Below are 13932 nucleotides of genomic sequence, written 5' to 3' on the forward strand. Positions count from 1 at the left end.
AAGCACATAAAGTCAATTCTTGGAATGCCATTAGAATATCCTGTGAAATGTCAAAAAGTCTATAGCTTTGTCTCCACATACTTCTTGTAACTCAGTAACTCTAGTAACTTCTGTAGTACACTGAATCTGATGGTGTAACTCCATTAAGGTAATAATGAAATTTGTTGTATACACTCTCCTGATCAATACCTGTCTGCGGCAGTGCACATCTTGCAGCAGAATGTATTCTGAGTCTATTCTAGGTGGTGGCGAAAGAATTCATCTGGTCTATCCTGAATCTACTGCTCATCTCTTTCATCACATACACTGATGTTCTCAAGTAGTGAGGATTTAGACGGGATCATAGTGTGGAGTGAAAGGGGCTCGCCATGATTTGCTTGTGGAGGGGAAGGAGATTCGTAGGACATAGGTTTAAGGGCAGGTTCCATGTTTTAAAAGACACAACCTGAAATATTAGGAAGCTGAATTTGCAAGTCAAGATGGTGGTTCCTTTGCTCAATACGTAACATAAGGTAGGACTTAGACGAATCAGGTTCTAAACATTAAATCTCTCTGACATCTACCTCATGGGGTGCCATCACTAAGAAGCATACAGCTATGAGTTTCCTTTTTCTAATGTTTACATGTACTTTATTTTTATGCTGTGCTTTCTTATTTCCATTTATAGGCCCCATAACCACCACAGAAATACCTGTTACATCAGGTATGTATTAACCTGGCTCTGTGTGTGCGGGTGCGGGTGTGGGTGTGTGTATGAGAGAAAGAGAGAGAGACAGAGAGAGACAGAGACAGAGAGAGATTTAATCCATGCTACCATTCTTGGTATAATGCTGCTCATATTATACTGAGTGTTGGGCAGAAAGGCGAGTCCAACTGGGTTTCCTAACAGCAGCATATATTGCAATTTCCCTTCTTCCACCCATTCATTCTTTCATTGGTCTGGCTACCCTATATCTATACCGTCCTTTAACTCTCTGACTATTTATTTGTATACCTGTGGATATAGGACAATATCAGTATATCAATATATCAATATCAATATTCATTCAGTCATTAATAATACTATTTAGCATATTATTTTAAAGAGAAAGAGATTTACAGTACATCCCTCTTCTCTGGGGAAAATAGCATGTTTTAACTCCTGCCCCTGGTTTTCACATTCATGGAGCAGCAATAGGAAGAGTTCGCGCTTCCATAGAATGAATTAATTTGAAAACAAAGCTGTTGGGAAGTTCAAACACACTTTTATCAGGCCTCTTTATTTTTATTTAAAATCAATAGTAAACTGAAAACCGATTAAAATGCTCATCAATACTAAATAGCTCAGTTGGGTAGTCTAAAGAAAAATCTTTCTAGCTGACGCCAAAAATAAGAGCCAATAATTTACATTCAAACCAGGTTTGCAAAACAATAACAAATTGTATTTTCTGAGTTGTATTGAAACAAAAAACTGAGACATGACTTTTTTTGTTCATTCTTTGTGAGGCGACATGATAAAATATGAACATCTTATATCTGAAGGCAAAACACTTGAAGTTAAAGGTTTATAGGCCAATTTGCAGTTACAAGAAACCCTGAAAAGTCAGATTTGAAAAACTTAATTAGATATTTATAAGTGATATGATATAAGACAAGGTTTAAAATATTTGGCTTTGTATCTGTTTCTTTTTAAATTAGAAACTCCACCACCTCCATCTACTGAACAGAGTGTTACAACGGGTAAGCAGTGATGCTGGGTTTTAGTGGAAATAAATGCAGTTGTCAGTATTATATGTAACTGGAGAAAGAATAGTGTTATTACGTTCTTCATCAACATTTGCAGTGAATACTCCTTTGGAAACATCAGCAAGTCCTTTCTCCCTAAGACTGGTGAATGGAGAGAACAGCTGCCAGGGTCGCCTTGAAGTCTATCATGATGGGACCTGGGGAACTGTCTGTGATGACGATTGGGACTTGAAGGATGCTCAGGTTGTGTGCCAACAACTTGGTTGCGGAGAAGCCACTGCAGCCCCGCTAAGAGCCCACTTTGACCAAGGCTCTGGCAGTATTCTCCTGAATGCTGTACAATGCAAAGGAAATGAATCTTCTTTGGAGGACTGTTCTCATAATGGATGGGGAGTCCATGACTGCAAACATAAGGAAGATGCCAGTGTTATCTGCTCAGGTATATCCAGTTATTTTGTTGTTGTTTTTACTATACTGTAAGGACACTATTTCTTTCCTCTCACTTCCATTCACTTCTGGGAATCTTCTTTCATCTGATAAATGATGGTGGAGTGCAGGGTTTTTTTGTTTTTTCATTATATTGTGCATTTATTTGCGGACTGCATACCCACGGAACTGAATTCAGTAATAAATGTGTAGGCTAGAGTCTAAAGACAAATGTGAGCATGTTTAAGCACATAAAGTCAATTCTTGGAATGCCATTAGAATATCCTGTGAAATGTCAAAATGTCTATAGCTTTGTCTCCACATACTTCTTGTAACTCAGTAACTCTAGTAACTTCTGTAGTACACTGAATCTGATGGTGTAACTCCATTAAGGTAATAAGGCTAATAGTCATTGATAGATCAATTCACATGAAATTTGTTGTATACACTCTCCTGATCAATACCTGTCTGCAGCAGTGCACATCTTGCAGCAGAATGTATTCTGAGTCTATTCTAGGTGGTGGCGAAAGAATTCATCTGGTCTATCCTGAATCTACTGCTCATCTCTTTCATCACATACACTGATGTTCTCAAGTAGTGAGGATTTAGACGGGATCATAGTGTGGAGTGAAAGGGGCTCGCCATGATTTGCTTGTGGAGGGGAAGGAGATTCGTAGGACATAGGTTTAAGGGCAGGTTCCATGTTTTAAAAGACACAACCTGAAATATTAGGAAGCTGAATTTGCAAGTCAAGATGGTGGTTCCTTTGCTCAATACGTAACATAAGGTAGGACTTAGACGAATCAGGTTCTAAACATTAAATCTCTCTGACATCTACCTCATGGGGTGCCATCACTAAGAAGCATACAGCTATGAGTTTCCTTTTTCTAATGTTTACATGTACTTTATTTTTATGCTGTGCTTTCTTATTTCCATTTATAGGCCCCATAACCACCACAGAAATACCTGTTACATCAGGTATGTATTAACCTGGCTCTGTGTGTGCGGGTGTGGGTGTGGGTGTGTGTATGAGAGAAAGAGAGAGAGACAGAGAGAGACAGAGACAGAGAGAGATTTAATCCATGCTACCATTCTTGGTATAATGCTGCTCATATTATACTGAGTGTTGGGCAGAAAGGCGAGTCCAACTGGGTTTCCTAACAGCAGCATATATTGCAATTTCCCTTCTTCCACCCATTCATTCTTTCATTGGTCTGGCTACCCTATATCTATACCGTCCTTTAACTCTCTGACTATTTATTTGTATACCTGTGGATATAGGACAATATCAGTATATCAATATATCAATATCAATATTCATTCAGTCATTAATAATACTATTTAGCATATTATTTTAAAGAGAAAGAGATTTACAGTACATCCCTCTTCTCTGGGGAAAATAGCATGTTTTAACTCCTGCCCTTGGTTTTCACATTCATGGAGCAGCAATAGGAAGAGTTCGCGCTTCCATAGAATGAATTAATTTGAAAACAAAGCTGTTGGGAAGTTCAAACACACTTTTATCAGGCCTCTTTATTTTTATTTAAAATCAATAGTAAACTGAAAACCAATTAAAATGCTCATCAATACTAAATAGCTCAGTTGGGTAGTCTAAAGAAAAATCTTTTTAGCTGACGCCAAAAATAAGAGCCAATAATTTACATTCAAACCAGGTTTGCAAAACAATAACAAATTGTATTTTCTGAGTTGTATTGAAACAAAAAACTGAGACATGACTTTTTTTGTTCATTCTTTGTGAGGCGACATGATAAAATATGAACATCTTATATCTGAAGGCAAAACACTTGAAGTTAAAGGTTTATAGGCCAATTTGCAGTTACAAGAAACCCTGAAAAGTCAGATTTGAAAAACTTAATTAGATATTTGAAAGTGATATGATATAAGACAAGGTTTAAAATATTTGGCTTTGTATCTGTTTCTTTTTAAATTAGAAACTCCACCACCTCCATCTACTGAACAGAGTGTTACAACAGGTAAGTAGAGATGCTGGGTTTTAGTGGAAATAAATGCAGTTGTCAGTATTATATGTAACTGGAGAAAGAATAGTGTTATTACGTTCTTCATCAACATCTGCAGTGAATACTCCTTTGGAAACATCAGCAAGTCCTTTCTCCCTAAGACTGGTGAATGGAGAGAACAGCTGCCAGGGTCGCCTTGAAGTCTACCATGATGGGACCTGGGGAACTGTCTGTGATGACGATTGGGACTTGAAGGATGCTCAGGTTGTGTGCCAACAACTTGGTTGCGGAGAAGCTACTGCAGCCCCGCTAAGTGCCCACTTTGACCAAGGCTCTGGCAGTATTCTCCTGAATGCTGTACAATGCAAAGGAAATGAATCTTCTTTGGAGGACTGTTCTCATAATGGATGGGGAGTCCATGACTGCAAACATAAGGAAGATGCCAGTGTTATCTGCTCAGGTATATCCAGTTATACTCTGTATATGCTTATTTCTAAAGCATCTCTTCTACATCTGCATTATACACATTGAAGTTATTGTGTCTACACTGTAATAGCATGGTTTACTTTTTATGCTCTCTTCAGTGCACTTCTGGGAATCTTCTTTCATGTTTACAAAAGGTTGCTGTAGTTTTTTTCTGTGCAAGTTTCCTTTTTTGCAATGCATTATGAATCTATATGAGGTCTGCACACCCATTGAACTAATGTCAATAATAAACGTATAGGCTAGAATTGAAAGAGATATGGGCATACTCAAGCAGATGAGATCACAAGTCTTTGAGCACATTAGAATATTCTGCAAGGGGATAGAAATTCTTATTTGGCATCATAAAATGCTGGTAACTAGTATTCAGTGACACACTGGATTTTATAGGATTGCCATACATCCAGGAATTCCCAGACATGTCCTCTTTTGGGTGTCCCACATGCTCATCTGTGGGGAATGTTACATTTTAAAGCAAATGTCCTGGATTTGGGTTTGGCTTGTTGTTGTTGGTGCACAGGCAGCCCTGGTTCAGGCTTAGGCTCTTGCCTGGGTGGCCCAGGTTCTGGCTAGGGCTCAGGCATGGGCAGCTTGGGCTTAGTGGTGGCAGAGCGATGCAGGGGCTATCAGGCAATTGCCCTGAAAAAACTCTCACCAACTTTTTGTATCTGGATTTTTACCTCTTGAAATATGGCAACCCTACGATATGATGGTGTAGGCTCCATTCAGGTAATATGCCTAATAGCCACCGGTAGACAGATTCACTTGGATTCACTCTTATGCCCTAGAACCATAATCAAGAACTGTCAGCAGCAGTGCACATCCTGTGGCAGAAAGTCACCTGAGCTCATTTCAAATGGTGGGGATAAGGAATGTATCTGGTCTTTCCTGAATGTACTGCTTATCACATTCACTAAATGATCTGATGTCCCAGTATAATGAGGAATTATACTGGGACCATAATGTGTGAAAGGGGTTCACTTTCTGTCATTTCTTCAGTATGGTAATATGGCACAAAGCAAAGGTTTACGTTTGATGAAAGGAACATAAACATACACATAGGTTAAGTGCAGGGTCCATCTTTTTTATAACAACAACAACAGGAAGTATAAAATTTGGAAGCTAAATCTGCAAGTGAAAATGGTTCCATAGCTCAGTCTGGGATTCAGTCTAGGACCCGAGCAATGTGAGTTCTAAACATCAACTTACTCTGATCGCTTCCTCCAGAGGTGCCATCATTTACCACAAATGTAGTCTGTCTCATACCCACACCTTCTCTTGGTGGTTGGAGAAACCCCCCCTAACAGATTTAGGGGGTGGACAGTGGGAGGTGGAGAAGAAAGTTCCATTGCACAAGCAGAAGTTGTTCCACTTGTGGTAGGAGTTACCGTATGTAGTGCTTCGTTGAGTACAACCCCAAATACAAATGAAGTTCTAAACATTAAATTTATCTGATAGCTGCTGGCTTAGGTGCCATAATTAAGAACCATAGAATTATGCATTTCTCTCTTCTGGTGTTCAAACAGTCTTTCTTTTTATATTGTTCTTCCTTCTTTCATTTTTTAGGACCTCTAACTACCACAGAAACACCCATTAAATCTGGTATGTATTTACTTGAATTTATCTTGCTTTTTAAGCAACAAATTTGCACTCTCTGCTGCCATTCCTTTGTATAATTCTGCTGGACTGACCCTCAGCATGGGGCAGAAAGGAGAGAACAGTTGGGTGTCATTAAAACATTAATTAGATTATTTAAAAGTGATATGATAAGAAGACGAGGTTTATAATATTCAGTATTGTATCTGTTTCTTTTTAAATTAGGAACTCCACCACCACAATCTACAGAACAGAGTGTTACAACTGGTAAGTATGGATATGAGCTTTTAATTTTGGGTGTTGCTGTTTTTTTTTACAATTGTCAATATTATATATAACTGAACTAAGAATAGTCTTGTAAAATTTTTATCACCTTTTGCAGAGATTTCACCATCAGAAACATCGGCAAGCCCTTTCTCCCTAAGACTGGTGAATGGAGAGAACAGCTGCCAGGGTCGCCTTGAAGTCTACCATGATGGGACCTGGGGAACTGTCTGTGATGACGATTGGGACTTGAAGGATGCTCAGGTTGTGTGCCAACAACTTGGTTGCGGAGAAGCCACTGCAGCCCCGCTAAGAGCCCACTTTGACCAAGGCTCTGGCAGTATTCTCCTGAATGCTGTACAATGCAAAGGAAATGAATCTTCTTTGGAGGACTGTTCTCATAATGGATGGGGAGTCCATGACTGCAAACATAAGGAAGATGCCAGTGTTATCTGCTCAGGTATATCCAGTTATACTCTGTATATTCTTATTTCTAAAGCATCTCTTCCACATCTGCTTTGAACACATTGAATTTATATTGTCTATTCTGTGCTTTCTTCTTTTCATTTTAGGACCCATCACCACCACTGAAACATCCATTACATCTGGTATGTATTCACTTGACTTACACTTGACTTTAAAAACAAAACAAAACATACTGGCACTCCTTGCTGCCATTGCTTGCATAATTCCGCTGGAATGGTCCTCATTGTGCAGCAGAAATGAGGAACCAATCAAGTGGCAATACAGTACCACTAATTTCAGATTCTCTGCTTGCACACAATTCACCTTTTCATTGGTCAATTAATCTGGCCACCCAATATCTAAACCTCCTTTAGTTCTGTCTTCAAGCTATGTTGTATACAGTGGTACCTTGGTTCTCAAATTTAATCTGTTCCAGAAGTCTTTTCCAAAACCAAAGCATTCCAAAACCAAGGCACGCTTACCCATAGAAAGTAATGCAAAATGAATTAATCCGTTCCAGACTTTTAAAAACAACCCCTAAAACAGCAATTTAACATGAATTTTACCATCTAATGAGACCATTGGTTCATAAAATGAAAGCAATAATCAATGTACTGTACTATAAAATAAATAAGACAGTTCTGTAGATGATAAAAAAAATTCTAAAAAAATTCTTACCTGCACTGATGATAGTTATTGTTTGGATGGGGGGCTTTTATCCATTTCCGCAGTCACACAATCAATCAATCAATCAATCAATCAAATCATAATACAAAGAACAAGCCATAGTCACAAAAACAAAAAAGCCACACAAACAAAAAACAAAAAACCAAAGCAAAACAAAACAAACAAAACAAATGCACCAAATATCACCTCAGAACCTCAATCGGAAATGGAAGGCTTTGGTTACAATGGGGGGTGCAAATTAGCAGCGCAACACGAAAAACAGGAGGGAAAGGGTTTTGATTATAGTTGGGGGGGGGCACAAATTACCGGTAGCAGCACAGCAGTGAAACTGGAAGCTTAGGTGCACAGTCAGCTTCCAAAGCAAAGTTCGCAAACCGGAACAATGACTTCGGGGATTGCAACATTCGAGTTCCAAGTTGTTCAGAAACTAAGCTTTTTCAAAAACCGAGGTACCACTGTATTGTTTTAGAAAGAAAGAGATTCACAGCAGAGCTATCTTTTTAACTAAAACAAGGGTGAAGTTACAGGTGTACAGGCGAGTTTGCACTTACAAACAATTCTGAAGCGGTAGGGTCCAAAACTTTAACTACATATTTAAAAGTGATATGATATGGAGACAAGGTTTATAATATTTGGTATTGCATCTGGTTTCTTTTTAATTTAGGAACTCCACCTCCACAATCTACAGAACAGAGGGTGACAACTGGTGAGTATTAATGTGGAGTTTTAGCATTTTTCCACAAATGTTATTATTATATATTACTGAATGGGAAATAGTCTTGTAACATTCTTCATCAACTTTTGCAGAGAATGCACCATCAGGAACATCAGCAAGCCCTTTCTCCCTAAGACTGGTGAATGGAGAGAACAGCTGTCAGGGTCGTGTTGAAGTCTATCATAATGGGGAGTGGGGGACCGTCTGTGATGATGAATGGGACATTAATGATGCTCGCATTGTCTGCAAAGAAGTTGGTTGTGGAGAAGTCATTTCAGCTCCAACAAGTGCCCACTTTGGTCAAGGCCCCGGCAGCATCCTTCTGGATGCTGTACAGTGCAGTGGGAATGAATCTTCTCTTAAGGACTGCTCCCATAAGGGATGGGGGGTCCATGACTGCAAACATAAGGAAGATGCCAGCGTCATCTGCTCAGGTACCTCAAACTATTTTCCAAATGTGCTAACTTCTAGATCTGCATTTGCAAATCTTTTGTGCCTATTGCAAATCCATGAATCAACTTCCTCTTTTCTCTCCTTTTAATTAGAATTTCTTACATCCAGTGCAGGGAATAATTTTTTCATATGATAAGTCGCATTGGAATTCTTCCTGTGCATTTGTTTGTTTGTTTTTGCATCTGCTTATGCTTTTGTACACTGCACATCAATTGAACTAATTTCAATAATAAATATATAGTTTAAAAGCTAAAGGGGCATGCAGAAATGCTTGAATCCATGAGGTCAGAGGACTTCAAGGACTTGAACTACCTGCAAGTGGCCAGAAACTCAAACCCTTTGGATCCTATCAACTTTTAATGAATAGTATTGAGGAACCTAATGGATTTGATGATCGCTAATATACATGAACAAACCAATTCACTTGGAATCCATTTAATTTAGATTTCTCCATTAGAGATATGGTCAATAGCTGTCAGCAGCAGCAGTGGCGTAGCGTGGGGGGTGCCAGGGGTGCCGACCGCACTGGGCGCAACATCTGGGGGGGGCGCGAGTCCAGAGGGAAGGGACAAGTTCCTTCCTCCGCCGGGCTCCCCGCCGCCACCGCCAGCCTTGCGCCCTAGCGCGCGCGCCCCCCGCCGTCGCTGTGGCTGCGCTCCGCTCACTGCTCGCAGGAGGAGCAGCCGCTGCAGCAGCGCCGACGCCGCCACCGGCGCCTGGCCGGGCACGGGCAGGCTCTGCACCCTGCCGCCGCCGCCATCCCCTCGGCCCAGCCACAGGCGGCGGCTGCTTCTGCCTCCATCCTCCTCCGGGCAAGCAGCGTTGTTTGCGCGGCAGCGCCAGCGGCAACTCGCAGGTTAGGGGTTGGGGGGCGCAAATTACTTGCCTTGCCCCGGGTTAGGGGGCGCAAATTACTTGCGTTGCCCCGGGTGCTGACAACTCATGCTACGCCGCTGAGCAGCAGTGCACAGCCCATGACAGAAGAACTTCTAATTTCATCCCAGGTGGTGAGGAGAATATTTGCTTTGGCTGTATTATAAGTCTATTTTTCACTTTCCTTACATGGTCTGGTATTCCAGAATAGTGAGGAATAGGTGTGGAGCCATAGTACTGAGTGAAGTGGGCTTAATCATTGCCATTTTCCCAGTATACAGTAAAGCACAAAGCAAAGATTTGTCATGTAATGAATATGGATACATACCCGTACATTTTGGTGAAGGTTCCACAACAGGAAATAAGAAAATTAGAAACTAAATTGGCAAGTTAAAATGCAGGCTCCCTCGCTCAATCAAGTTTAGCACTTATAGTAGAGTGAACAATGCAGATAAGGTTCTAAACATTAAATTTCTCTAATATCTGCTTGATGAGGTGTCATAATTAAGAACCATATCCAGTAACAACGAGTTCCTCCCATCTGGTGTTTAAATGGGAATTATTTTTATGCTGTGCTTCTTTCTATTTCCAGGACCCCTTACTACCACAGAAATACCCATTACATCTGGTATGTATTTTTTGACTTTATCATGTTTTATAAAAAAGGGGGGAGGACCAACCAATAGATTAGTATTCCCTGCTGCGATTGTTTAGCATAATTCTTCTGGAATGGCTCTTAGCATAGGACAGAAAGGAGAGAGCTTGAGTGTGATAGCAGTAGCACCTTTTGTAGTTTCCCCCCATTCACCCTGGTTGCCCAATGCCCAACCTCCCTTAAGCTGTCTCCTGCAGCTGTTTAGTATATAAAGTATACTTTATAAAGTTTAGTATATAAAGTATACTGTATAAAGTTTAGTATATAAAGAGAAATAGATTCAGGGCACAGCCCTCTTCAGAGAAAATAACATGGTGTACATTATACCCCTGGTTTTCATGTATCGTGGGGCAGCAAAAAGAAGAGTGTGCACTTCCATAGAATGAATTTATTTTAAAAGAGAGCCATTGGGAAATTCAAAGACTCTTTAGCCATATTTCTTTCATAGTAATCTTGTATCTATAGGTAAATGAAAGTCAGAGTTACTCTTTATATATGCACAATCTGAACTGAAACATAATGACAAATCACGAATCAACATTATGGGCATCAGCAGCTATGAGCCTTGAGCTTTTTCATTCATTACCCCACTACATAAGGAGCTTATAAATTTGCACCAAACCATAGTTTTCCATTATCTCCAAATCCAATAAACTGTGGAATGGGCAAAACATAATCTGCCCTGAAAACAGTTTGCATACCAGGAACAGATTGTGTTTCTGAGTTCTGATGAAACCGCAAACTGAGAAAGGACTTTTTTGCTTGTTCTACGTAAGCAGAGGAGGTCAAAGATATGCATGTTACATCTGGAGGCAACACAGTGACATATTTATAACACAGAGAAGAGGTTAAAGATTTACAGGCCAGTTTGCAAACAACCCTGAGGAGCTAATTTGTGGTTCGAGGACCCGACCCCCGCGATGTGAAATAAATACACAAGGACACGTGATATAAGGTTAATGGGCAAGAAAAGGCCACAACTTTATTGATTACAGCAGTGAAAAGGTATTGGCTTAGGCATTGGATGTCTAAAACAAGGGGGTTTATTCACCAGTAGGTGGAGCCTGTTGATGCTAATCCAAGCAGGCATCGGACAGAGTACACGACCGCCAGATTCCTTTAACGGAATACCCAAAAATTGAAGGCATAGGCGATGGCCACACCCAGCCCTTCGACACACCACAACACATTATTCCAATGCCTAACCTACCCACCAATACCACAAAAAGTTGTGACGATTGCTACGAGGTAGGCGAAAAAACCCAAAAGCCTAATGCCAAATGGAAAAATTCCTACCAGGCCCCCTAGACAACCAGGGCAACCAACCTAAGTTCTATAGCAAGGCCAAAGAACAAAGACCCTGAGCTAAAAGGGAGTGGAGGGTGGGTAACTCGCGACGAGAGGACGGAGAAGAATGAGGCCGAGGAGAGGCTGGCGCCGCCGCAAAAGGCTGCTGAACACGCCCCCTCAAAGGCACCTGGTTGGATGCCTGCCGAGGGGGCGTGGGCGCCAGCCAGGTGAGAGGAGGAGGCAGGGGGCTAATGCCCCCTGATAGGGGTGGTGCTCGGGCTCCCGCCCACAACCACTCCCCTCTCTTCCAGGGAGGAGAGTCTTTATAAAACCTTCATTAGATATTTAAACCAAATGGCATTATATGTGGACAAGATTTAATATATTTCGTATTGCATCTGGTTTCTTTTTAATTTAGGAACTCCACCTCCACAATCTACAGAACAGAGGCTGACAACTGGTGAGTATTAATGTGGAGTTTTAGCATTTTTCCACAAATGTTATTATTATATATTACTGAACGAGAAATAGTCCTGTAACATTCTTCCTCAACTTTTGCAGAGAATACACCATCAGGTACATCAGCAAGTCCTTTCTCCCTAAGACTGGTGAATGGAGAGAACAGCTGCCAGGGTCGCCTTGAAGTCTACCATGATGGGACCTGGGGAACTGTCTGTGATGACGATTGGGACTTGAAAGATGCTCAGGTTGTGTGCCAACAACTTGGTTGCGGAGAAGCCACTGCAGCCCCACTAAGTGCCCACTTTGACCAAGGCTCTGGCAGCATCCTCCTGAATGCAGTACATTGCAAAGGGAATGAATCTTCTTTTGAGGACTGTTCTCATAATGGATGGGGAGTTCATGACTGCAAACATAAGGAAGATGCCAGCGTTATCTGCTCAGGTACCTCCAATTATTTTCCATATGTGTTTGCAGCATCTCTTCTAGATATTTCCAAATATATGTATTCTGCCTGTATTGCAAGGACACAGTTATGCTTTTTCATTTCTGTTTTTTTAAATTAAAAACCCTTCCATCCACCACAGAGAATATTCTTTCATCTCATAAGTGGTGCTGAAGCTTCTGAAGGCAGGGGGGTTGCATCTGATGATACATTTATTTGAGGACTGCACAACCATTGCCCTAATTTCAATAATAAAGACATAGGCTAGAATCTAAAGACATATGTGGGCATACTCAAGCTCATAACACAACAAGTCTTGGAGCTCCATTGGAATATACTGCAAGTGACAGGTGCTCTATGTCTTTGGAGCCATTTCCTGCTAGTAAGTGATATTCCAAGGAATACTGGTTCTGAATATTCCATAGATAATAGACAATGAGAAACCAGTGCAACTGGAATTCATCTAATTTACTTTCCCCCTTTAGAATCATATTCAATAGCAATTAGCATCAGGGTATATGTTGTGGTAGCAAGTCATCTGGCTTCATAAAAGGTAGTGGGAAGAAGTAGTATCTCCGGTCCATTTTGAATCTTCCGCAAACCCGTTTATTAGATGGTGTGATGTTCCATTATTGTGAAGGATGAGATTGAAGCCAGAGTGCTAAGCGAAAGGGGAACACTTCCTGACATCTTCCAAATCTAAAAAATACCACAAGAGGAAACTGCAGATTCTATATTTTAAAGGCAGGAAATGAGAACTTTGGAAACTATATCTGCTTGTCAGGTACCCTAGCTCAATCTGAAACTCAATCTAGGATTTAGAATAGCACAATCAGAATAAATCAATTTATAAACATTATATTTCTCCAATAGCTATCTGCTAAGATGTCGTAACTAGGACCCATATAACTTTAAGTTTTTCTCATCGAGTATTTAAATAAGCTTCATTGTTTTCTTTTGCATCCTTCTTTCTATTTTCAGGACCTCCAGCCACCACAGAAGCACCCATTACATCTGGTATGTATTAACAGCAGTCCCTCCTGCCATTTGGTTGGTAAAATTCTGCAGGAAGTTGTTGCAAGGGTGAAGGACAGAGCTGAATCAGGGTTGGTGCACAAATTTAATTTTCCTTGGCTGCACCCAAATCAGTGGTGCAAACTAGGAACAAGTGGTGGTTTGTGAATTCTAATGGAAACACAAACTGAGAATGGAAGGGGTTTTTTGTTGTAAGTGGGAAACAACAGAGAACACAAGCATGTTACATCTGAAGACATCAAAAAGAAGCACTTAATAACACAAGGCTGAGGTTAAAAATGCAAACACCAGATAGTTATTGCAAGCAACCCTGTATATTCACTGTATATTATGTGGAGGTGGAAAGTAGATCTGATCCACTTGTGAGTACAGTGGTACCTCA

The 13932-nt window shown here is 40.6% G+C and overlaps 1 protein-coding gene across 1 annotated transcript in view; it reads left to right on the top strand.

Moving 5' to 3' along the window:
• Positions 1-13932, top strand: part of LOC308586147 (scavenger receptor cysteine-rich domain-containing protein DMBT1-like) — a gene marked incomplete at its 5' end in the record, with an annotated part of 66775 nt that overhangs the window by 44112 nt on the left and 8731 nt on the right. Inside the window, 16 exons of the mRNA XM_081192424.1 lie at positions 668-703; positions 1678-1719; positions 1823-2164; positions 3094-3129; positions 4104-4145; positions 4249-4590; positions 6180-6215; positions 6435-6476; positions 6592-6933; positions 7046-7081; positions 8290-8331; positions 8433-8774; positions 10259-10294; positions 12030-12071; positions 12173-12514; positions 13497-13532. Coding sequence (XP_081048550.1) covers positions 668-703; positions 1678-1719; positions 1823-2164; positions 3094-3129; positions 4104-4145; positions 4249-4590; positions 6180-6215; positions 6435-6476; positions 6592-6933; positions 7046-7081; positions 8290-8331; positions 8433-8774; positions 10259-10294; positions 12030-12071; positions 12173-12514; positions 13497-13532 — 2136 coding nt within the window. The remainder of the gene's footprint in view (positions 1-667; positions 704-1677; positions 1720-1822; positions 2165-3093; positions 3130-4103; positions 4146-4248; positions 4591-6179; positions 6216-6434; positions 6477-6591; positions 6934-7045; positions 7082-8289; positions 8332-8432; positions 8775-10258; positions 10295-12029; positions 12072-12172; positions 12515-13496; positions 13533-13932) is intronic.

This window comes from Podarcis bocagei, assembly GCF_964188305.1.
Source record: "Podarcis bocagei genome assembly, chromosome: 4".
Classification (NCBI taxonomy): domain Eukaryota; kingdom Metazoa; phylum Chordata; class Lepidosauria; order Squamata; family Lacertidae; genus Podarcis; species Podarcis bocagei.